At 57.5% G+C, this 23,941-nt stretch overlaps 1 protein-coding gene across 3 annotated transcripts; it reads left to right on the top strand.

Moving 5' to 3' along the window:
- The first annotated feature begins 1,487 nt into the window (after nucleotides 1-1,487).
- On the top strand, nucleotides 1,488-23,925 carry MLLT6 (MLLT6, PHD finger containing). 3 transcript variants are annotated; one of them, XM_082678553.1, is made up of 20 exons: nucleotides 1,488-1,644; nucleotides 2,859-2,909; nucleotides 3,420-3,474; nucleotides 3,725-3,834; nucleotides 4,825-4,928; nucleotides 5,173-5,266; nucleotides 7,495-7,650; nucleotides 8,303-8,401; nucleotides 11,110-11,329; nucleotides 11,869-12,483; nucleotides 12,940-13,121; nucleotides 13,355-13,463; nucleotides 14,674-14,740; nucleotides 14,946-15,085; nucleotides 15,577-15,774; nucleotides 15,879-15,967; nucleotides 17,098-17,447; nucleotides 17,879-17,969; nucleotides 18,986-19,342; nucleotides 19,946-23,925. In XM_082678553.1, the coding sequence occupies exons 1-20, from the start codon at nucleotides 1,612-1,614 to the stop codon at nucleotides 19,985-19,987; spliced, it is 3,162 nt and encodes a 1,053-aa protein (XP_082534679.1). In that variant the 5' UTR covers nucleotides 1,488-1,611; the 3' UTR covers nucleotides 19,988-23,925. The 3 variants fall into 3 exon arrangements, with proteins under 3 accessions (XP_082534679.1, XP_082534678.1, XP_082534680.1); XM_082678552.1 differs by having other exon boundaries at nucleotides 2,859-2,938; XM_082678554.1 differs by lacking the exon at nucleotides 17,098-17,447 and having other exon boundaries at nucleotides 2,859-2,938.
- The last annotated feature ends 16 nt before the right edge of the window (nucleotides 23,926-23,941 follow it).

Raw genomic sequence — 23,941 nt, 5'->3', positions numbered from 1 at the left:
GTCCTCCGGCCGGTTTTCCCCCCTCCTCTCGGTCAGCCCCTCCCCCGCAGGAAGCGTTCCCGGCCCCGACGCCTTTGAAGTGTCGCTGAAGCCCCCAGGGCTGCTTCTCCCCTCCGCCACCCCGTCTTACTCGGCGGGAGTGTGACCTTTGGTCCCTGCGGGTGTCCACCCCCCTTTAGGAAGTAGGGGGGTCAGGTTTCGTCCCCCTTGCCCACACCGGCCTTGGGGATGAAGCCTTCGGGTTGACGACGCCCCCCCACTTCTTCCCCAGACCCAATTTCAGGGACTTTAATACTTTGGGGTGCTGTGTGTGAGTCTATGTTTTGTGTTTGTGTACATGTATCGAGCTCAAGTGTAAATGTGTTGTTCGTGAGCACTTCCGCAGTAGTGGCTCTCTAACTCGCGTGGGTCTCTAAGCGCGCCTGAATGGCTGGACCGGGGGTGTGCCCCTCTGGGAGGGTAGGGTAGTGTGGCTGGATGAAGCTAAGAGTGAGTCTGTGTGTCTGTGGGTGCCTCGGCGTGCTTCTGAGGAGTCTGAGTCCCTGTGCGTGCGTGCGTGCCTGTGAGCTGGACCGGAAGCTCCCCGAGGGCAGGAACACCCGTTTGTTCACTGCTCTATCTCAACGACTGCACATAGTAAGCATTCAATAAATATTTGTTGAATGAACAAATGTCTGCGTGTAACACTGTCTACCCTCCAGACAGGCCTCCGAGGGAAGAGCCCTCGAGCGGCCACCCAAAAAGACCCCCGCACACCGAGGGGTGAGCAGCCCACGTCGCTCCGTTGCTTCTAGCTCCCCTTCCCCTGATCTCCACCTCCAAGTTTCCTTGGGGTTGAAGAACAGTCGCAGACGAAGACCTGGGCGGAAGGGGCTGGCGAATCGGAGACCCGGGGCCGAGACCGAAGGGCAAGCAGATGGAGGGCTCAGGAGCGCCAACCGAGAGCCATAGAAAGAAAAAGGAAGAGGGAGAATGAGCGCGGAGCGAGCGAGAGAAAAGCTCCCTACCAAGCCAGGCTTTGTTCCCTGAACCTAAGACTTTACCCGGCGGCGGGCGGCGGGCGGGCCGGGAGCGAGCGAGCGGAGGCGCGCGGCCATGGCTGCCGCGGCCGGGCAGGGGGGCCGGGGAGGCGGCGCGTGAGCGGGCGGCGCGGGGCGGGCGGGCGCCCGCGATGTGCCACTCGGCACCTCCCCCGCCGGGCCCGGGCTGCGCGGCGGCCGGGCGGCCCTGGTAGCTGGGCGTGCGGCGCGGAGGGGGCGAGCCCGGCGCGCGGGTCTCATTGTTGGGGGGGGGCCCGTCGGGGCATGAGGGCGAGAGCACGGCGGGGGGGGCGGCCAGACAGAGCGAGCGAGGAGGAGGAGGAGGAGGACGCCGAGGAGGAGGAAGGAGGAGGCAAAGAAAAGAAGCGGCGGCGGCGGAGGAGGAGGAGGAGGGAGCGAGGAGGCGCGCGGCCCCCCGCTCCCTCCCTCCCCCCCTGACCCCCGACCCCCGCCGGCCGGCCCCCCGCCCCAGCCCCGGAGGGAGCTCATGGGAGTATGAAGGAGATGGTAGGAGGCTGCTGCGTATGTTCGGACGAGAGGGGCTGGGCCGAGAATCCGCTGGTCTACTGTGATGGGCACGCGTGCAGCGTGGCTGTCCACCAAGGTATGGGGGTGGCCCGCGGGGGGGGCGGAGGGACCCAGGGGGCGGCGTGGGCAGGGAGCCCCCGGCCGCGCCCTCTGGAGACCTCCCGGGGCTCGGGCGCCCCTCCCCCACCCCACCTGAAGAGAAGGGAGGAGTCGGGGGGCTGCCCCCGCCCGGTCCTGGAGGACCGGGTCAGGCATTGTTTTCTTGCCTATTGTTCCAGTCCCGCGCCCCCCACCCCAAGTTGAGGGAGTTTGGGGACAGTCTAGGGGCCAATGAGTGCACTCAACGCGCCCCACACCGTCAGCGTCGGGGCTGCTTGGAGAATGTTTACCTGCGAGGTGTACCCTCCCGCCCGGTTATTTTGGTCCCGGCTCTCGGAGGGAGAGGTCAAGGGGGGGGGGTCATCCTCCCCTCCAGCTTCCGGATACTGGGAGGAGCGGAATTGGGAAGGGAGGAGAAGGGTCCCAGGGGAGAGGGGACTCCTAAAATCCTCCGGGAAAGAGTTGCGGATAGGAGAGAGGTTGCGCAGGGGGCCGGGAATAGAGAAGAGGGAGGTTTGGAGTTTCCCCCAGCAGCACATGGTTCGGGAGTTAACTCCTTGAGGAATCTTACCGAGGGCGCAGACTGGCATCTCCCGCCTGTCTGGCACAGCCAGCTGCCCCCCCCCTTCCTGGGACAGCCCTTAATCCTGTCGCTGTCGGGTCTTCCCGCCACTCTCCTATTGGTTACCTGCACTGCACCTGCTCTCGGCCTTGACTTTTGAGCTGTACCTATTATAGTTAGTGGCAGAAGATGAGCTCCCTAGACCCCCGACTTCCCCGCCTCTAACATTACTGGCCCTTTAAGAAATGCCCCCCCCCAATAACAACAAAACGCGTTTGTCTATCGTAAATGTTGTTCCGCTGATTTTCTCTTCCTGACGATGAGGACTGGTCCTGGCAGGAGCTGGGAAACAGAAAGCTGGGTACAGAAAGGGCATGAGGGGAGGATCTTCTAGAAGTTTAAGGTCAAGGACTCAGACTTGCCACCTCTGCTTGGAGGACTTGGTTGTGTGGTTGAAAGCTGGCTGCGTGCTGTTGGGCATTCCTTGTGGTCCTGCTGTCTAGTGAGTGCCCCCCAGGCTGGGAACAGCCCCCTGGCCTAGTTCCTTAGAGTCACCCCCTTCCCCCGGTTATTCTGGGAACAGCCCCTGGTGACAGATTTGTTTGGTGATTCTCCTCCCTCATCCCCAGCTTGCTATGGCATCGTCCAGGTGCCAACAGGACCCTGGTTCTGCAGGAAATGTGAGTCTCAGGAGCGAGCAGCCAGGGTGGTGAGTTTGAGGCCCCTCCCCCCTCTGTACACCTGAGCACCCCACTCCCCACCGCGCTGGGGGACTCTGAGGCTGAGGCTGGGGTGGGACTGTCACACAGGATTTCCTGTTTCCTGCACACCTATCACCAACCCCATCTGTCCCTCAGCTTATCCCTCACTCTGCGTCACCTCAGGCACCGGGCCTTTTATTTTTGTTTGCTTGTTTGTTTGAGCTTTTTATTATGGGAAGTTTCCAACCTGTACAAAAGTAGAGGGAATGCTCTAATGAACCTCACGTTGATGTGAATCACCCGTCTTCAACAATGATCACTCGTGGTCAATCCTGTTTTCTCTGTACCCCCACCAGTTCCTCCTTAGACATCTTATCATTGCATCCTGGGGCCCTCTGAATGTGTTCAGGGAGGGCCCAGCTCAGCAGATCCCCCACCCGCTTTGGGAAAGCCCACCTCCCAAACCCCTGTGCCCCCTTTTATTGGCAGAGGTGTGAGCTGTGCCCACACAAAGATGGGGCATTGAAGAGGACTGACAATGGAGGTGAGGGGGGTGCTGAGCCCCAGGGCTCATTTACTGAGGTCAGCAAGGCCCCTTGAGCAGGGTCTGGGAAGGCAGGAGTGGTCTGTGGGTGGGGGTGGAATGCAGAGGCTGGTTTCCTTTCCCTTCCCTGGCTGGCAGTGGAGTCTGATGGGAAGGCCATGGAGGAGGGGACCATCTGCAGTATGGGGTTGTGAGAGGTGGGGGTCTTGGGCTCGCCATCGCAGCTGAGGCCAGCCCCACACTGCCCCAGGCTGGGCCCACGTGGTGTGTGCCCTCTACATCCCTGAGGTGCAGTTTGCCAACGTGCTCACCATGGAGCCCATCGTGCTGCAGTACGTGCCTCATGATCGCTTCAACAAGGTCAGCGGCCCCTACCGTGCCCCATACCAGTCCCTTCCCTAGCCAACCATTCTTGGGTCCCTCCAGCCCTTCCTTCATCCAGTGTAATTTGATTCTGTCCAACCTACACTTTCGGGGAACTCAGGAGGAGGGTAGGCACCTTCCACTGATAGATTCATGCTCGTGCTCTGGAACTCAAGTGAAATAGTAGGCTCCCTTGCAGAAGTACTGCCTGAAGGTAGACCTTAGCGAGCAGTTCACTTATTCATTCACTGAGCACATTTTACTGAGTGCCTACTATGTGCCAAAACTGGGGCAAGATGCTAGACACACAGTGTTTAGATTGATCAAGACAGGTGTGCTCCCTGCCCCACGGAACTCACACTTCTGGGTGGGAAGACTATAGATATCAATAAACAGGCAAATAAACTAAATGCAACTTGTGTTAAGTGCTGTAAAGAAAACAAACAAGGTACTGAGATAAAGGATACCTTGCGGGGGGGCGGGGGGGGCTTACTTTAGATAAAGTAGTCAAGGAAAGAGACATTTTGGTTGAGACCTGGGGGATGAGAAGGAGCCATCCTTGATGAGGGGGGAGAGTTCCAGGTACCGGGCAGAAGGAATAGCATGTGCAAAGGCCCAGAGGTGGGGATGAGCTCACCGGTGAGGAAGGCAGACACAGTCCCTGGCCTTATCGGGCTCACCGTCCAAGGACTGCACTGTCCAGTATAGTAGCCACTGGCCACATGTGGTTATGTAAATTAATTAAAATCAAATAGAATTTAAAATTCAGATCCTCAGTCACACTAGCCACATTTCCAGTGCTCAGTAACCTTACGTGGTCTGTGACTGCTGCATCAGACAGTGCGGTAGAGAACAGTTCCATCACCACCAACAGTGCTGTTGGATAGCCCTGACTTAGGATCACGTGGAGAGGATGGAATTGAGGGGGGAGACCAAAGGATCCCTCAGGTGGGAGGGAGGAGGGCACGATTGTACTGTATCCTGCAGACATGTTACATCTGTGAGGAGCAGGGCCGGGAAAGCAAGGCAGCCTCAGGAGCTTGCATGACCTGTAACCGCCACGGATGTCGACAAGCTTTCCATGTCACCTGGTGAGAGCCCCGCCTGCCCTGCACCCACCCTGAAGGGTCCTCTAGCCAGCTGTACCAACCCCCTCCGAGCTTTGCCATGGGGGGCTGCTAAAGAGGTTCATGCTAGCTGCTGTGTCTTTGGAGATGAGGGCAGTGCTTTCCTTGGGTGGTCTTGGCTTCACCCCCGCAGGGATCTAGGAGGGTGCAGGGGAGGTGGCCGGTCTGGTTCGTGGCCACCCTTCTCAGGCTGACCTTTCTCGGTTAGTGCCCAAATGGCAGGCCTGCTGTGTGAGGAGGAAGTGCTGGAGGTCGACAATGTCAAGTACTGTGGTTATTGCAAATACCACTTCAGCAAAATGGTGAGTTTCATCTGGGCATGAATGGGTCAGTCAGCCATGGTTTAGAGGGTATGGGCTCCAGGCCAGGCCAGTGCCTGGGGCTGGGAGGACAGACGTGGAAGGAACTATGTCCCTGCCCTTGAGGAGCTCGCCACTGGATGAGGAATAATTGAAGCACAGTTGAGGGGTGTGAATCAGAGCCGAACCAGGCTCCATCCAGAGGACGGAGCTCAGGCCCTGCTTGTCAGAGTCTGGGAGGCTTCAAGGAAGAGGCAGCATTTAAGCTGAGCCAACATTTGTGGGGCTCGCTGTGTCCCAGCCTCTGTACTAATCTCTTTATGTGTGTTTTTTTGTGTGATCGTCCCCCAAACCCTAAGAACTAGGTGTACTGCATTTCCCCGTTTCTATGGATGAGTAAGCTCAGACCCACTAAGATTCTGTTATTTATCTCCCAGCTGGTGTGTGGGATTCAGAACAGACAGTCTGAAGCTCCTCAGCAGCCTACTAAGCAGAGACAGAGAGAAAGGAATCCCAGGCAGAGGGACTGGCGTGGGTAAAGTCCCGAGATGAGAAAGCATTCATAAGCGGCAGAACAGGGTGTGGGGGAGGGACAAGGCAGGAGATGAGGCGAAAAAGCCCAAGGAGGGCCAGAGCTGGACTTGCTTCTGCCCCAGGTTCAGGGGCCCAAGGAGAGGTGGGAGAAGGGGTGCTAACCCATGTTTGTGGAGAGACGTGCATTTCCAGAAGCTGTGGGGTGTCCTGGAGAGGTATGCCGTGGCCTGACTGGGAAGGCAGCTTGGACCTCACCCCCAGGCTACAGGCTTATAAGGCTGCTTGAAAGCAAGAGGGTAACACGATCAGATTTGTGTTTTAGGAAGATTACCCTGGCAGCCACTGTGAAGCCAGATTTGAAGGGCCAGGGCGCGGCTGGGAGACAGCTGTGAGAAAGGGGGGATGGAGGGATGAAGCTGGGTTCTAGAACCATTTCTAGATAGACTTGCCTACATGTCAGGGTAGCTGAGAAGGAGGAGTTGAGGGTGGCACATAGGATTCAGGCTCTCAATGCTGGGTGGATGAGGCTTGAGCACCTGAGGGCGCTGTGAACAGGTGGTGCGGTACGCTTCTGTAGGGCTAGCATATGTCCTGGTCTGCCCCGGAGAGTCCCAGTTTGTGCCTTTTGCCCTGGTGTAATTATTAATAGCTCCCCCTTTCATTTTCAGAAGTGTCCTACTTTGGATCATAAGTCATAGGGTCATCTAGGTGCAGGGTTTGATATCAACTTAAGACAACGTAGGGAGCTCGGTTTGGTTCATAGGAGGTGCCAAGTGGGGATGTTCAGATTTGGTGGCTGTGAGGCCCCCAGGCAGGGTGGTAGTGGCAGCCCCAGGTATATAAGGCTGGGGCTGGAATCCCCGGGTGCCCATCAGGTAGGGGGCTCAAGTGTGAAGAGAACCATGAGGTGGGGAGTTCAGAGCTCAGCAGAGTAGAAGCAGTGCCCACCGCTGGGGAGGGATGGGGTCAGACGAGGCCTGAAATTAGTGCTTGCATTTGACGGTTGGGAGGTAGTGGGTGGCCTTACAGGGAACAGCTATAAGTCTAGGACAGGTGAAGCCATCAGCCCAGGCAGTGGGGAGTCCAAGGCTCTGGCCGGGGGGAATGGCAGCACAAGTGTTGTCTGGGTTTTTCTTATGGATGTTTACTCCCCCCCCCCCCCCCCCGCCTCCGCTTCTTAAGGGCAGCAGGTCCTTTGGGACAAAAGGAACCACTGTGTTTGGTGGAGGGCCAGGAACAAAGGAGAAGGGGTGATGGCTGGAGCAAAGTGTCTGGAGGAGAGGATGGGGTATGGAGTACAGGGGAGCAGGGGCTCCCATGAGGGCTGTCCTGTATGTCCTCCACCCCAGGGAAGGAGGTGGTAGTGGGCCGTGGCCCAGGGCCTGAGAGGGACCGAGAGGGCACCGTGAGAAGAGGTGGGCGGAGAGTGAGAGGCTGCCTCCATCCGTGCGTTGCTGGGCCGAGACGCCCCACCTCTCTGGGCCTCAGTTGCTGCTGAATCTTGTGCACTGGACAAGCCAGCGGGGAAACCAGGATTCCAGTCTAGGGAATGCACTTCCATTGAGCAGAGTATCATTAAGGACACAGGGTCCTCTTAGTGACGGGCAGTGTGGGGGTGGGGGGTCCCTGATCTTCAGGAACCTTTTCCTAGGCTAGTGGGAGGAGGTTATGGCAGTTCCTCTCGGTTCTCTCCCCAGAAAACATCCCGGCACGCGAGCGGGGGAGGCAGCGGAGGAGGGGGAGGCACAGGGGCAGGCGGTAGCGGCTTTATCGCTGGCCGGAGGAGCAGGTCGGCCTCGCCGTCCACGCAGCAGGAGAAGCACCCTTCCCACCACGAGAGGGGCCAGAAGAAGGTAAAAGTCTTCTCCCTCCACCCCTCCTGCCCACTCACAAACACCTGTTTCTTTCAAGAAGCCACCCAGGTCTCCGGAAGGCCATAGGGCCTACCCCCTTCCTTCCTCTGAGGCCACTGAGGGCAGAGAGGGGACTGAGGAAGTGACATGTGAGGGTCACGGAGGGTGAGGCGAAGGCTTGGCTTCCCTGGGGCTCTTTGTATCTGTGTGGTTCCTCCGTGTCCTCCCCATGACATGACAGTGTCCCCAACATTTGCACACACGCCACAGTCTAGCCATGTGTCGGTCCAGTTTGTAAGTGCACACGCCTGCGTCCCCGCCACACATCACGGTGTGCCCGGCCCCCGTCCCTCCGCACAGCTCGGTGTCCCGGGTGTGTGCTCACATGAGCGGTGCTCTGTGTCGCTGGCATGATAATGGGACGGGCTATTTTTAGCAGGCAGTGAGGAGGAGGGGGAAGGGCTGTCGGCTCTCAGAGGAACCTGCCTGGGCCACTCCTGTCCCGCCAAAGTCCCCCAGTCCCTCCATAGGGGGAGATGGTGCCCACAAAGCCTTGTCCTTGAAAGGACCCCACTCCCCACACGCATGTGCTGTGTTTATCCTGACCCAGACTGTTCCCCAACATCAGTTCCAGTCCCTTCTTCCTCCCCAGAGTCGAAAGGACAAAGAACGCCTTAAACAGAAGCACAAGAAGCGGCCTGAGTCACCCCCCAGCATCCTCACCCCACCTGTGGTCCCCACTGCTGACAAGGTACTGCTGCCTACACCCAGGAGGGATGGCCACCGCAGCGGGAGGGAGGCACGGGGCGAGGGGTCAGGGTGAGCACCCCTGGGAACCTCCTCAGCTTCATGTTAATATGCCTCTGCTCCCCACCCCGCCCCGCTCTACTCCTCTTCTAGCCCAGGAGGGGCCTCTGCTCCTCAGCCCAACCAGGAGAGGTAGGGGTGGGGTGGGGGGCACCACCCTGCCTGCTGGCTGCCAGATGTTCACATCTGCCTCTGTCCAGACAGAGGGCCTCGGCACTGGGCTCCTGTCTGCAGGTACGGTACTCACGGTGCTTCTCTGATTTTCTGGGGCCCATTTCCCCAAAGAGAGGCAGAGAGGACCCCTTCACTCTCATCCGTCCTCCGCATCAGGAGGCTGCCCAGAGCCTGTCGCCTAACCAAAAGCCCGCTCCATGCAGGCCGGAGGGACTGAAAGTGTGGCCCCTGATGGCTTGCGGGGCAGGCCTGTGGACCACACCCTGAAACCCTCACCGAGCCCACCTTCCCGGTAGGGGCATGGCATGTCAGGCCTGACTCCAGAAACTGGCAACATCTGGATAAGCAACCAGCAGGCCCTATCCGAGGCCAGGGAATGGCTAATCCAAGCCAGAGCAGCCCTCCCTGCCCCTCCTTCCAGCCCGTCCTCCCCATGGAAGGAGAACAGGGGCCTGGAGACGCTGCCTCCTCCTGTCACCATTACTGCCCCATTCACCTCCACTGGCCTCAGGAGGTTGGCAGAGCTCTGGGCATCTTAGCAGGAGGCTCAGGTATCAGGTTTCCAGGGTGATGTTGCTGTGGCAACTGTCCCAGTAACCCTCTCCCCTCCCTGCTGCCCAGGGCTCACCTGGAAAAGCTTGATGTCTGCGCCCTCTGGTCTTTCCCTGGGGTTTGCAGGCAGGGGGAAAGAGAGGGCCAGAGATCTAGGAGTTATCCCAGTGGCTGGGCATCCCTTTGGATGTGTTGGAGCATTCTGCCCATCCCCCTCCACCCACCCCAGCATTTCAGCCACCCCTCCCCCTGGGCCCTCTCCTCCCTTGCTCTCATAACCACATCTGGCTCCCTTCAGAACTCCAGCTGTTGAAAAGAACAAAGAAAAAGACAAGAGACCAGGGCTCCGCCCAGGAAGGGGCAGCACGGGGTGGCTCTCATTCTCCCATCCATCCTCCCTCTGGCATTTGTTCATTTACTGAATACCTGGTCTCCACCAGGAGGAAAAGCCATCCCTGGTAGTAATACAAAGCCCTAACTCACTCACCACATGCCAGGCTCCCTTCTGGAACAGGGGGATGGAGGGGATGCCTGGGGGATTTGCTCATTTAATCCTCAAAATAATCCAATGAAGTAGGTATTTTATTAACCCCATTTAATAAATGAAGAAACTGAGGCACAGAGAAGTTAAGTCATTTGCCTAAAAGCACACAGCTAGGGAGTGGTGGAGTCAAGATTTGAACCCGGGCAGTCGGGCTTGAAGGCCTGTTCTCTTAACCACCACAGGACACTGTCTCTGCAGTGTATCACTAGCAGCCATGCCATCAGAATCATCCTCATTATTGACCCCATACTATGTGTCTGGCATTGTGGTCCTCATAATTCTCCAAATAGGCATAATTAGCCCCATAAGGACACTGAAGCTCGGTGAGGTTGAGAGACCACACAACATAACACGGTGGTAACCGGCAGAACCCACCAGGCTAACAGACCCCAGAGACCCCGCTCTTCCAGCCACGGCTGCCACCCTCAGACGTGGGGGACCGTATCTTGCAGTACAGTGTGGCACCTGATGGCTGACGTGGGTGGGTACACGATACCCGGAAATAAGAGGACAGAAAGATTTGTTCCACCCCAGGTAGCTATAGGGTGACTTCACGGAAGAGGGGGCTCTCGAGCTGGATTTGGAAGGAGAAGATGTTTCCCGGGAAGAGGAAGGCTAGGCTCTCCGGGCAGAGGGCTGGGCATGGAAGCTCAGGTTGTCTAGGAAGGGCATGGCGTGGCCGGGGAGCAGGCTGTCGGCCAGGTGGCTGCTTCTGGGGGTGAGCATGGAGGGAGTGGTGGGGACTGGAGGGCCCAGGAATGAGGCCATTCTCCTTGAAGTTCCTCTTCCCTGCGTACACCAGTTCCCAACACAAGTCCAGCCCTTTAGGCCTAAGTATTTCTTTTTTTTTTTCTTTTTTTGCGGTACGCGGGCCTCTCACTGTTGTGGCCTCTCCCGTTGCGGAGCACAGGCTCCGGACGCGTAGGCTCAGCGGCCATGGCTCACGGGCCCAGCCGCTCCACGGCATGTGGGATCCTCCCGGACCGGGGCACGAACCCGTGTCCCCTGCATCGGCAGGTGGACTCTCAACCACTGCGCCACCAGGGAAGCCCCTAAGTATTTCTTAAATGAGTGACTAAGAAGATACGTGCATCAGTACAGACTCTGAGACTGTTTTCATCTCTCGCCTGCCCGAGGTGAAGGACAGACAGTTTCTTGGGTTCAGAGCTCCCAACTCTTCACACCCAGAAGTTACAGAGCTGCCCCCCATCTCCCCGGTCTAGGAGCTCCTGCCACTATCCCCTTGCCCGAAAATCCTTCCTGAAGCTAACTCTGGGCTCCCCCAGTAGAGCCCTAGGTCCTGTGTCCTGCTCCGCTCCCAAGTCAGGGTGAGCCCAGACCCTGGGGGCCGGCCTCGAGCCTTCTTCTCCTCCTTCCCTCAGGTCTCCTCCTCAGCTTCCTCCTCCTCCCACCACGAGGCCAGCACTCAGGAGACTTCTGAAAGCAGCAGGGACTCAAAGGGGAAAAAGTCTTCCAGCCATGGCCTGAGTCACAAGGGGAAGAAGCTGAGCAGTGGGAAAGGTGTGAGCAGCTTTACCTCCGCCTCCTCCTCTTCTTCCTCCTCCTCTTCCTCCTCCTCTGGGGGGCCCTTCCAGCCTGCAGGTGAGTGTGGGCGTCCCGGAGGAGGCTGGGAGCGGGACAGTCTTTGGCCCTGAGCTTTTCTACCAAGGGCCTTTTTATGTTGGTTTGCGTCTCATTTGCTTCCTAAAGTGGTTGGGGTCGGGGGGATCCCCACCAAGTGACTCCCATCCACACCCTCCCCTCAGCCCTCTCCTCTCGAGGTGGAACTCCCTTCCGGTCTCCCTCAGGGCCCACCTCTCCAACCCCCATAACCATATTCATTATCCCCTGCACTTACGCTGTCAGGTACCACGTTTAAAGCACCAACTCTAATCTCCTGTAATCTCTGTAGTCATCGAGTGAGCTCACTAGGGTGGAAGTTATTCTCCTCCTACTTTATCACAGGTGGGAAAGCTGGAGGGCAGGGACACTCGTCCCAGGACACAGACACAGTGGCCGAGCTGGGACAGGAAACTCAGCTTCCCCATCCCCTGACCAGAGTTCTCTCTACTAGTGCACACTGAGTGGGAGGGAGGCAGGGGATCTGGGGTCCAGCTGTAATTCCGTTTCCCCCTCTGCAGTTTCGTCCCTGCAGAGTTCCCCTGACTTCTCTGCATTCCCCAAGTTGGAGCAGCCAGAGGAGGACAAGTACTCCAAGCCCGCAGCGCGCCCCCCTTCAGCTCCTCCCTCTCCCTCAGCCCCCGAGCCCCCCAAGGCTGACCTCTTTGAGCAGAAGGTGGTCTTCTCTGGCTTTGGGCCCATCATGCGCTTCTCCACCACCACCTCCAGCTCGGGCCGGGCCCGGGCCCCGTCCCCTGGGGACTATAAGTCACCCCACGTCTCGGGGTCCGGGACCTCAGCAGGCACCCACAAGCGGATGCCCACACTGAGCGCCGCCCCTGTGCCTGTTGAGGAGGCCCCTGAGACAGGCCTGAAGGAGAAGAAGCACAAAGCCAGCAAGAGGAGCCGACACGGGCCAGGCCGTCCCAAGGGCAGCCGCAACAAGGAGGGCACCGGGGGCCCGGCCCTTCCCTCCCTGCCCGGTGCCCAGCTGGCTGGCTTTACCGCCACTGCTGCCTCACCCTTCTCCGGAGGTTCCCTTGTCAGCTCTGGCCTGGGTGGTCTGGCCTCCCGTACCTTTGGGCCTTCCGGGAGCCTGCCCAGCCTGAGCCTGGAGTCCCCACTGCTGGGGGCAGGTTAGTGACCCTTGGGGATGGAGGGTATCTCAGGGCCCAGCCAGTCTAGTGAGGGGACAGAGGCACAAACATGCAGTTAGAAGGAAATGCGATAGAAACTGCTCCAGAAGACAAAGGATGCAGGTGACAGTCACCTCTGAGACACTCCCCCATACCCATTTTCTGCATGGTTGTAGCGGGAGAGATTGCCAACAGGACTTAACCAAGTTTGGGTTGGGGGATTAGAAAAACTGGGAATTCTCCAGGTTTAGCAGGGCAGTGGAATAAGCAGGCATGGCAAGCAGATGTCACCCAAGCAAGAAGTGACATCTTTGCAGCAAGAGGGTGAGACTGGTGTGTGGCCAGATCCAGGGGAGTGTTCTCCTTGGGGAGAGGCTGCTCTAGCCACCTGACTAAGGTGGGGCGTGGGGGAGGGGTGACTCTAAGCTTCCCTCTGTGTCTGTCTTGTGCCTGTAGGCATCTACACCAGTAATAAGGACCCCATCTCCCACGGTGGTGGAATGCTGCGGGCTGTCTGCAGCACCCCCCTCTCCTCCAGCCTTCTGGGGCCCCCAGGGACCTCGGCCTTGCCCCGCCTCAGCCGCTCCCCATTCACCAGCACCCTCCCTTCCTCCTCTGCTTCTATCTCCACCACTCAGGTGAGGCCTTACTCCTGGGCTCCGCCATCCCTGGGCAGGTGGGGGACAGCCTGCTGAGGACCCCAGCTTCCCATGGGAATTTGAGAGATTGGGCTTGCTCACCACCAGAACTTCTCCCTCTCTCTGGTCCTCTCTCCTCCCCAGCACGCTTGGTCCCCTCCACCCCGGTGCACACAGTTGTGCTCTAGATCCAAGAATAACCACCAGGCTGGACTCTACCTCCTTTCCCTCAGGTGTTTTCTCTGGCTGGCTCCACCTTTAGTCTCCCTTCTACCCACATCTTTGGAACCCCCATGGGTGCCGTTAACCCCCTCCTCACCCAAGCCGAGAGCAGCCACACAGGTATGTGAGTCTCTGACCCCATTCCGCTTTCTCCCCAAAGGCCTGAGGGGCCCCGGTCACCTGCTTGTCACCCCAGAAAGGATGGGAGGGCTTTCTGGCTGCCCGCACCCTCTGGCCATTGCCCACCCTGCAAAAAAACATTCCACACACGACAAACCTACACTTTCACATTAAAACCCCCGTGAGGAGGCGGGACAGGACAGGGCAGAATAAATACTGCTCCATCTCACAAAACAAAAAGGCAGAGAGATGAATGACTTGCTCAAGGCAGTTGGGGTAGGGAAAGGCAGCGCAGCAGCTGAAATTCTGGTTCTGGCTCCAAGCCTCGTTCTCCTACCGGTGTAGCCTAGCTCCCTGCTGGCCTCTTAGTGCGTTCTTGGGATCAGAGTTTACAGAGATCCCACCAGCTGGACAGCAGCCTCTCTGGGTATTTAGGAGTTAAGGGGGCGGATCACAAGTGCCTCTCCCTCTCCCTGGAGAGTCAACCCAGCCCCAGAGAGCTGATTGGTGCAGCGGTACCACCTGGCCGGCTGGAGGGCGGGGCTTACCAGTTCAGGTAAGCCCTAAGGGGGCCAATCTGATTCCAGAATTAAGAACCCTACAGAGTAGGTGACTGTATTTTGCCAAAACGCAAAGTGGAATTCAGTGGCCCAACAGAGGGTTTTGACGTCTGATGTTTTAGTTTATTAATATAAAGGTCATATAAAACTGATTACAATAGCTGCAGTAATTAAGGCCTTGCTGCAGCTAAGCCGTTCAGATTAACGCGTCACATTTACTACCTCATTTTAATCCTCGTAACAATCACTTCAGAGAGGTTAGTTTCAAGCCCACGGTCACACAGCAAGTAAGTATCATATCCAAGTTCAACTCAGGACTGCGTAGGCCCCAAGTTTCTATGACTCTGAAGTTGTAAGTTTTCCAGGAAAAAAATTAGGAGGTGGATCTGAAAGTAGCCAGGCTGCAGGAGCCTTTCTGCCTAGAGAAGGAGGAAGGGACGAGATCTCATGGCTTTGCCTCCCACGGCGCTGGGTTTCCAAGCCAGGGCTCCCAGCGCCTTAAGAACTAGAACTGGCTATCTGGGGTTGGGAGATCCTGGGGAAAGGGGTCTGCGGTACGGTCCCAGATCCCGCACCCACTTCCCAGGCGGGGACTGTGAGGCCGACGGCACCTCTTCCTCGCTGATCCCTGCCCTCCTTCTCCTTCCAAGAGCCAGACCTGGAGGACTGCAGCTTCCGATGTCGGGGGACCTCCCCCCAGGAGAGTCTGTCTTCCATGTGAGGGAGAGAGTGGCGGCTTGGGGGAGGGGCTGGGAGCGGGGTGGAGGGACTGTCAGGGAGGAGAGAGCGGAGAGGCGGGCGCGGGGAAGAGGTTGGGATCCAGAGGGGATGACTGAAACCCCTAAGGCGGGAGGAGGAGGGCAGGGAGACAGGAGTGGGGGAGTGAGGTAAGCCTGAGCTCGGTTTTCCCTTCTGACCCCAGGTCCCCAATCAGCAGTCTCCCAGCACTCTTCGACCAGACAGCACCCTGCGGGGGCGGCCAGTTGGACCCAGCGGCCCCCGGAACGACCAACATGGAGCAGCTGCTGGAGAAGCAGGGCGATGGCGAGGCCGGAGTCAACAGTGAGAAGGGGTGACGTCGGGCTGGGTGACCTGTCCTAGGACACCCCCAGACTCGGTCACCTTTCTCTCCCAGGTCCCCAAACGTCTTTACGGTTCCGCCTGCGGCCCCGCCCCTGCCTTAACTCTGGCCAACCGCTGGCCTTGCCTTTAACCCTCGCTGGGTCCTGCTCCTGGGCCCGCCCCCTCTTCGCAGGGCTTTTGGCGCTCACGACCTCCTGGCCCTTATTTTACTAAGCCCCAACTTCCGCCCGCCCCTTCCCTCCCAAGCACTTGGACTCCACCCCAAGCCTCAGGCCCCACCCGTGGTCCTCACACCTCTAGCTCCCCAGGACTCACCTGAGTCCCTCGCTAGCCGGCGCCTTCTCTGCTAGGTCTCAGTCCTATTTCCTCTGTCAGGCCCCGCCCCTCCAGGCCCCGCCCCCGGTCACCTGGCCCCGCCCCCAGCCTTTCCAGGCCCGCGGGGCTCAGGCGCTCTCGCCTTCTGTCTGCAGTCGTGGAGATGCTGAAGGCGCTGCATGCACTGCAGAAGGAAAACCAGAGGCTTCAGGAGCAGATCCTGAGCCTTACGGCTAAGAAAGAGAGACTGCAGATTCTCAACGTGCAACTCTCTGTGCCCTTCGCCGCCCTGCCTGCCGCCCTGCCTGCCACCAACGGCCCTGTCCCTGGGCCCTATGGCCTGCCTCCCCAAGGTAAGGGGAATCCCACCCAGCCCGGGGATGGGGGCTTCTGCTGTGCGGTCGGAACTGGCCCTGACTCCAGCCCCTGACCTCCTTCCGTGATCTCCCTCCCTCAGCCGGCAGCAGCGATTCCTTGAGCACCAGCAAGAGCCCTCCGGGGAAGAACAGTCTGGGCCTGGACAACTCGCTGTCCACGTCTTCCGAGGTGGGCGCCACGGGGAGGGGCACCAGGGACGGGCAGGAGTGGGGAGGTGCAAGGGCCTTCTAGTTGCATCTCTACCTTGCGGCTATTGGAGGCTGGACAATGGAGTGATTGGCTGAGTAATTGGTTGACTGACCCATTCATTCTTTCATTAAATAAGTAATCATTATGAGGTGCCTACTTAGCTCCAGGCATTGGCTAAGCAATGAGTGAGCAAATCGGACAGTCTTGCTCCTGGAGACAGGCTCAATCCAAGAAAATCAATAATTACAAATCAGGAAAATTACTAAGATGGAAATAATTTGAGGGCTATGAGAAAGAATGGAGGGTGGGGTTCTTCTCTGAATATAAGGTGGTTAGGGAAGGCCTCTTTGAGAAGTGTTTGTGAAGAGTTTATTATAGTTTGTTGTAGCTGCACACAAAATAATCCCCGTGTAATTGCTGGCGGTTGGGGGAGCCGTTGCTATTGTTATATTGTGGTTGTTTCTGGAAATCAAACAAAGTGGGTTCTTGTTCTCCCTGCTACTTTCTAAATGTGTGACTTGGGCAACAATAGTCATAATAGTAACCGACATTAATTGCATACTTGCCCTTTGTCACGTCTTGTGCTGAGACTTTTAAAGGGTGTGTGTGTTTTGTCTTCACAATAGTTTTATGGAATAGGTTCTCCTCTTACCCCCGTGTTATGAGTGAGGAAACTAAAACAGAGAAGCCACTCAAGCCATTAAATTGTGGACATGGGATTTGAGCCTGAATCTTTCACTCCAGCTGCCTGCAGAGTTGTTTAGCCTGTTTAAGAACCAGTGGTTTCACCCATAAAAAGGCAGTAACGAGTTAGTACAGGTCAGGCACTGAACCCTGGGTCTGGTTCACCAGGTGGTCACTACCGTCATCACTGTTCAGTGTTAAACAAGCATCGTGAGGGATGCTGGGCCCCTAGGAAGTGACTTGTGAAGACTGTTTGGATTCTTATCCTTTATCCCGGGCCTTGCTTCTTCCTGGGTGGCTCTGCCTGGGGGAAGGGGGGGGTGGCTGTGCTCTGTGAGAATGCTGGTGGGTGCCGGGCCGGGGGGCCAGAAAGGTCATGCTGGCCCCCTGCCCCTCTGACCCCTCCCTTCCCCCTCCCTCCCCAGGACCCACACTCAGGCTGCCCAAGCCGCAGCAGCTCGTCGCTGTCCTTCCACAGCACGCCCCCACCGCTGCCCCTGCTCCAGCAGAGCCCTGCTACTCTGCCCCTGGCCCTGCCTGGGGGCCCTGCCCCGCTCCCGCCCCAGCCACAGAATGGGCTAGGCCGGGCACCCGGGGCAGCGGGGCTGGGGGCTATGCCCCTGGCTGAGGGGCTGCTGGGGGGGCTGGCGGGCAGCGGGGCCTTGCCCCTCAATGGGCTCCTGGGGGGGTTGAATGGGGCTGCCGCCCCCAACCCCGCGGGCTTGAGCCAGGCTGGCGGGGCCCCTGCGCTGCAGCTGCCAGGTTGTCTCAACAGGTGAGGGAGAGCTCAGTCTGGGGAAGGGAAGGGGGAGGCTGGCTCTGGGAGGGAATCCCCCCAAACACCCACAGTTCCTCAGAAGGAAAGCTGTCCTCTGATCTTACAGGGTGTAGAATCTAGTCACCCCAGGTTCTCCTTAGATGTTAGATGTGAGTGCCCTCCAAATGGTAGCTCTCCGTGGACAAAGTCGTCTGTTTATGCCTTGTACCCTAGCTAGCCTAGGTTTTCCTTCTGGGAAAGTTCTTCCCTCTGATGTGCCTCCCTCCCACTGTCCTCTCTGAGCTCAGTCCGTTTCGCTCTAGTCCTCTAATATCTCACATCCCTGCCTCTCCCCACCTGGGTCTGAGGGAGTCTGGGAAGTTAGGGGAGCAGGCGAGGAGGGTTCCGCTGTCCCTTCCCATGGTCTGTGATTTGTCCCCCTGCCTCAGCCTCACCGAGCAGCAGCGACACCTCCTGCAGCAGCAAGAGCAGCAGCTCCAGCAGCTCCAGCAGCTCCTGGCGTCCCCACAGCTGACCCCGGTAATGCCCCTCCCTTCCTGGGCCACCTCCCCTCCCCCAGCTCTGCTGGAAGGGCCCTCTCAGAGGGTCTGGGCCAGCCCAGGGAGGCAGCCCCAGGCTGGGTGGAGGTTGCCCCTAAGGGTCATGTGGGGTCAGAGGGCATAAGTGTTCCTCTCGGGGGGGCCCCTGGGCACTGGGGAAGGGATGCTGTAGTGGCCCCAGATCACATCCTAGCGAGAGGTTCTGGAGGGTGGTGAGTCCTCAGTTACTGAGCATTTCCAATTCCAGCCCCAAGGCTCTTCAGTGGGGAACTTCGGGGTCTGCGTAGAGCGCTGGCCAAGCGGGTGACAGACACCGCTTCAACCAGAGCAGCCCCTTTTGGGTCTTTCTTGTGTGTTGAGTTCTGCTAAAAATTCCTTTGGAGGAAAGGAATTCTTCCTTTTAAAAAGGAGGGAGTTGAAAAAATAGAAAAATATTCATTTTCATATAAAGAAATATGAGAAAGATACATAAGAACCCAATTCAATTGGTTATCTACAGAGGCCAGATGGCAGCAGGGGTAAAAGCAAGATTTCTGAAGATAAGCCTTAATAAATCACTTTGGGTTTTGGAACACTGAAAATGCTTTGCCTATTCAAAGCAAAAATAAATGACTCTTAAGGGAAAAAACAAATGAAAAAGAGGGGAGTTGAAAACTATTGACCTCATTCAGTGTTTCTCAACTTGGGGTCATACCATCCCTGGGGACATTTGTGGTTGTCATAGCAACTGAGGAATTGATTTAGTGAGGGGGGGGTGGGGCCAGGGATGTTAAACCCCCTGCACTTGGCCCCGGCTGTGCCAAGTGCTGACGGTGTGCAACCACTTTCTGGTCTGGGTGGGGAGACTGAGGCCCAGAGGAGGGAGTTAGACAGAACCTTGAGTGTCTCCCAGGTCTTTTGCCTCATGGTCCTAGTGTGATAGGATGGTGCCCAGGCCAGTGAGAGCAAGATGACCCTGGGGACCACTGGCCAGTAAGCAATCTGGGCCCCTTGCAGGAACACCAGACTGTTGTCTACCAGATGATCCAGCAGATCCAGCAGAAGCGGGAGCTGCAGCGGCTGCAGATGGCCGGGGGCTCCCAGTTGCCCATGGCCAGCCTGCTGGCCGGGAGCTCCACCCCGCTGCTGTCCGCGGGCACTCCTGGCCTGCTGCCCACAGCATCTGCCCCACCTCTGCTGCCCGCCGGAGCTCTGGTGGCTCCCTCGCTCGGCAACAACACAAGTCTCATGGCCGCAGCAGCTGCGGCCGCAGCAGTAGCAGCAGCAGGCGGACCTCCAGTCCTCACTGCCCAGACCAACCCCTTCCTCAGCCTGTCGGGGGCGGATGGCAGTGGCAGTGGCCCCAAAGGAGGGGTAAGTAAGGGGTCCGGCTTGGGGGAGGGGCCGGGAGTGGGGCAGAGGGACCGTCCTGTCTCCCTTCTGGATGGGCAGCGAGGGAGCATTAGAAGGTACATCATCAGATGCATCATCAGAAGGAGGAAGGAAGCGACCCCTAGGGCAGCAGAGTGCCCTGCTCTAGACCCCAGGGCCTCTGCCAGCACATGGGTGCCCTCCTGCAGATCTAAGAAAGATACACTTTGCACATGGGCTAATAGCGAAAGGACCAATTAGAAAACGGCATTCCTCTGGGGAGACCCATTAGGAAAGGCTGTTTCCTCTCTGATTGGACCATTTAGAAGAAGATGATGCTCTGGGTGGGCCATTTCAAGAAAGGCCCTCCCTTCTCCTTCTGAGGGCAAAGGGCCTCAGCTGGCACGTGCCTGCTTAGCTGGGTGCCCTATGCAGGGCAACGCCCCCAAACACACACACACACAAGGTGACCCTGGTGTGCAGCCGCCAAAGCCCAGACGCTTACTGCACCCAACGTCAGCTTTCTTGACCCAGGAAGCTATTCTCAACTGGGTGTTAGGACCCAGACACCTCCCAAAGCCCCAGTCTTCCTTCCTCTTTTTCCAGACTGCTGACAAAGGAGCCTCAGCCAACCAGGAAAAAGGCTAAAGCCACCCAGGCTCCTGCTGACCCCCAAGTGGAGGGGCAGATCCTGGTCTGAGGGGTCCCAGCCTGGAGCAGGCACCTGCACCCAGACACTGGAGAGCCCCGGCCCAGAGCATGTGCTGAGGCCCGGGGAGTGTGGGGCGCTCCTGGTGCCGAGGACTGAGACTGAGAGGGGAGCCCCTTCCATCTGGCCCCCCTCCCCCTCTGCACTGGCCCCTTTGTGAGGGGCTCAGAAGGAGGACAGGCTCCAAGCCCGCCTAGGAGCCCCCACTCTCAGCGAATGTTTTGAGGTTCCCCAGAGAGCAAAGTGGGCCATGGCATAAGTGGGGGGTTGGTTGAACCCGCCACGTAAAATGGATTAGCACTTGAGTGGGATAAGTGGGGGGCTAGGCCCTGGGCCTGCCCCTGCGCAGAAGTCTTTTATGGAAGAAGGGGTGGCCCTACTTGACCTGCAGTTTCTTCCCAACTTGGGCAGATGGCAAGAGGGCTTCCTTGGACTGTTTCTCGCTGGGCCCCTTCCCCTGCCCCCGACAAGGGTCACAAGCTGAGCTTGTAAAAGCCCACAGACTGGGGGGCCGAAGAGGGGGTAGGATGGCATCAAATTTGGCCAAGCCTCCCTACCTCTGGGGGGTGGGCCCCAGTGATGGGCTGGGGGAAGGCAGGGGGTGGGTGGCCCAGCCCCCTCGATCCCCTGCCCCTTGTTTGCACTATTGGATTTAGGAGTGCCGAGGGTGGGGAGATGGAGCTGCCTGACTCAGAGAGCGTGTATGCGTGTGCGTGTGTCTGTCCGTCTGTCTGTCTGTCTGTCTACCGCTGGAGCCCGGGCAGCTGAGGGCAGGGATAGGAGCAGTGCTCTGACGAGGCCGTATCAGAGGGGCGCTCCCAGCTCTTGTTCGCACCCTCTCACCTCACCAACTTTGGTCTCTCTCTGGGGCCTGAATGGTTAACAAAAACCAGAACCGTACTCCAATACTGGAGAGTAACTGGGGGCTGGGGGCTTTGAATCAGGGTAATATCCTGCCTTTCCTCCCCCAGACTCTACATGGTCTCAGTGCCCCCTCAGCGCTCCCCTTCCCCCACTGATACTTGGTCCTGCTTCCCTGGCAAAGGGGAGCCCCAGGGATTGGGGGATGAGGCAAGGGGGGTAAAGTGCCACTTCTTTTAGTGAAACCTTCCTCCCAGGATTAGCCAGCCTGCCTTCCCGCACCCCACCCCCACCCACCAGGGGAGACTTAAGCTTATGCTGACCTACAACTGTCCCTTCACCCACCAGCTATTTCCCCAGGGTGTAGTGGGCAATTCTCACCTTAAAGAGTCTCCACCGGCCCAGAGCCTTTGGTGGCCAAGGTTGAGGGCCGGTGGGACAGCCAGGAGAGGGGCGAGGTTGAAGCCTGTGTCTGTGTCGGGTGCACTGGGGTCGGAGCCAGGAGGAGCGTGGCCAGCTTCCCTGATGACCACGTCTAGTCAGTCTCTTTGCATGTGTGGATTTGTGTGTGTGTGTGTTTCTGTTTGGGTTTTTGTTGTTGTTGGTTTTGTTTTGTTTTTTAAATAAAGAAAAGAAGATGTGTATATTTTTGGCAATGACAGAAACGTAGTGCAGATATATTTTTGCCTGTGCTGCTCAACTGGTTTTTTTCTGATACTGAAAATAATATTAATATTCCTGTTGATAAGACTTTGTAAGATGTTAGGGAGCTGATAATGGAGGGGGTGGGTGGGATCCTTCAGAGGCAATTTCTTAGGCACTTGCAAGGGCTTGGGGGGGGAGGGGGGAGGCAGTTGTGATGACCTCAGAAATACTCACTTTTTATTAACGCTAAATATCAGTTAGAAAGAAATGATAGAATTCAGCATTTTATTCATCTTCATCTATTAAGCTGTCTAACTCCCTGCCCCCAAACCACTGAAAAGAAAAATAACCTTCAGAGATTCTTAGAAGAGTTGCTCATTCACACCCACACCGTTGCCCAAGGCCGGCCCACTTACAGCCAAAGTCAGCTTCTGTTCTGGACAGTGAGGGAAGTCAATCCACCCCAAGGCCGCTGTGGCAGAGAGTGAGAGGTCCAAATGACTTAGTGCACTGGAACCAAGACCTCCCCTTCCCTCCAGCACCCGAGAGTCTGGGGTTCTCATCTCCAAGAGTCTCTGTTTTCTGACCTTCCCCAGGCTGGGGTGCAGTGGCAGGTAGGCAGGTTAGATTTGAAGAAGGGACCCAGGCTGGGTATGGATTGGTGCTGTGCCTCAATTCGGGGCAGGGGGACAGGAGAGCGGTGGTGCATTTCCTCTTTCGAGGGAGCTTTATAATAGGAAAGGTGTGGAGCGCTTCAGGACGGAGTGGGGTCCCAGTGCAAGGGGTATGGCTACCGAGACACCACCCCCCCCCCCGCGCCCCTGCTCCCAGCCTCAGTCCCTTTTTCTAGGATGAATTTGGATGGGGAGTAGAAAGGGATGCAGATTTATATATGGCTCTGTCTAGGGGAGGGAAGGATGTGGTTTGCAGGGCGGAAGTGGAGTTTGAAAATGCAGAGTGGCGCTTAGTACCATCATCCCCCTCAGCGCAGAGGTGTGATTGCAGTATGCATGCAGAGCCGCTGTCTGGCCTTGAGGTCACAACTAGTGCACGAATGTCAGAGCTGGAAGGGACCTGTCTTTAGGTGTCTTTTGAGCCAGCTCCTTGCTTCACAGGTGATAGCTCCAAGCCTAGCGGGGCAGGGGCTCAGGGGCAGAGCCAGGACCAGCCCTCAGGACCTTGGCCTCCCGGTCCTCGGCTCTCCTGTCCCACTGCGCTGCCTCCTTGTGGCTGTCCGTCTGTCCCTGTGTGTGTGACGCGTGGTGTGAGTGCAGGGCTGTGCCGGGGTGGGGGGTATCTGTGAAGCACTGACTGTCTTAGCTCAGAGCTGATGGATCCTCTCCAGAGACAATGACACTTTAAAGGTTGCCTTTTCTTCTCTAAGTTTTTCCGATTTGTTTATGAGTTTTTCCCCTCAGACTCCTAGGTCTTTTGCTGCCTCCAGGCGCCCTTCCCTTGAGGCCGATGAGAGCACCCCTGCCCACTCCTGTCCTGACTTCTAGGGAAGTACTCCTAGGAAGGGAGCCAGAGCCTGGGAAAGAGAAAGAGCCAGCTCTGAGAAAGGGTGACCTTGTCCACACTGCCCTTTCCCAAACTGGAAATGCAGACAAGTTTTCAAAGGCACAGGCTCCCCCTGCCAGCTTCCAGCATCTTCCTTGGTATGTGGTGGGCCGGAGTTAAGGATAGGCAGCCTGCTTCCAGTTCTCCTTTATCCCAATTTATTTCCTGGGGAGAGGTGCCTGGAGGGATTAAGGTCACTTCAGTTGGGAATTTGCAGGAAAGCGGGGCATAGTACCCTGGCTCCCTCCGGTCACATCAAACCAGATTAAAAGTGTGTCTGGCTCCCAACCACTTTGACTTGATCTACTGAAAAGTTGGGGACTGAGGGCGTGCCTTCATTGCCCTTTGGTCACGTCCTTCAGCCCAACTTGGGACTTAGGTGGTGGGACTGGAGACCCAAACCCTGGCTCCTCGCCTGTCCCCCCCTTTCCGCCCCAGCCTGTCTCAATGTAGTAGACCCTTCCTAGGGGAGCAGGGAGGGGAAGCTACAGTTTGCAAACCCAGGGGCTCCTTTTTAATTCTTTCTAAAGCCTCCTTTATATCCTCAACCCAAAGGCAATGCCCCTACCCGTCACCTCCAAGCCTGGAATTGTGCATAACTCGGATCTTGTATCTTTGTATAACGGATGTTATTTGTACGAAGGGCAGTTCGTAAACAGCACTTGTTCTTTTAATAAAAGAATGTTTTACAAAAAAAAAAAAAAATCCAAAGAGACCCTGCTTTGTCTGGCTTTACTGAAGGGAAAGGGAGAGGGAGTGCCATCCGTGGGAGCCTTGGGAAGGGATCGGGGGTCGGGGGATGGTCAATGAACATTTCTTTAAGCACC

Source organism: Grampus griseus (genome assembly GCF_964374135.1).
Source record: "Grampus griseus genome assembly, chromosome: 20".
NCBI lineage: Eukaryota > Metazoa > Chordata > Mammalia > Artiodactyla > Delphinidae > Grampus > Grampus griseus.
The sequence above is the reverse complement of the archived record's forward strand: the minus strand, read 5'-3'. Positions and strand labels throughout refer to the sequence as shown.

What these genes read in the sequence shown, in the direction of transcription:
- MLLT6 (XM_082678552.1), top strand. Translation starts at nt 1,536, where the DNA reads ATGAAGGAGATGGTAGGAGGCTGCTGCGTATGTTCGGACGAGAGGGGC. An exon ending in CAAGCTTTCCATGTCACCTG is followed by an intron (nt 4,929 to 5,172) that starts GTGAGAGCCCCG and finishes TTTCTCGGTTAG; the next exon opens with TGCCCAAATGGCAGGCCTGC. An exon ending in GGGGCCCTTCCAGCCTGCAG is followed by an intron (nt 11,330 to 11,868) that starts GTGAGTGTGGGC and finishes CCCCCTCTGCAG; the next exon opens with TTTCGTCCCTGCAGAGTTCC.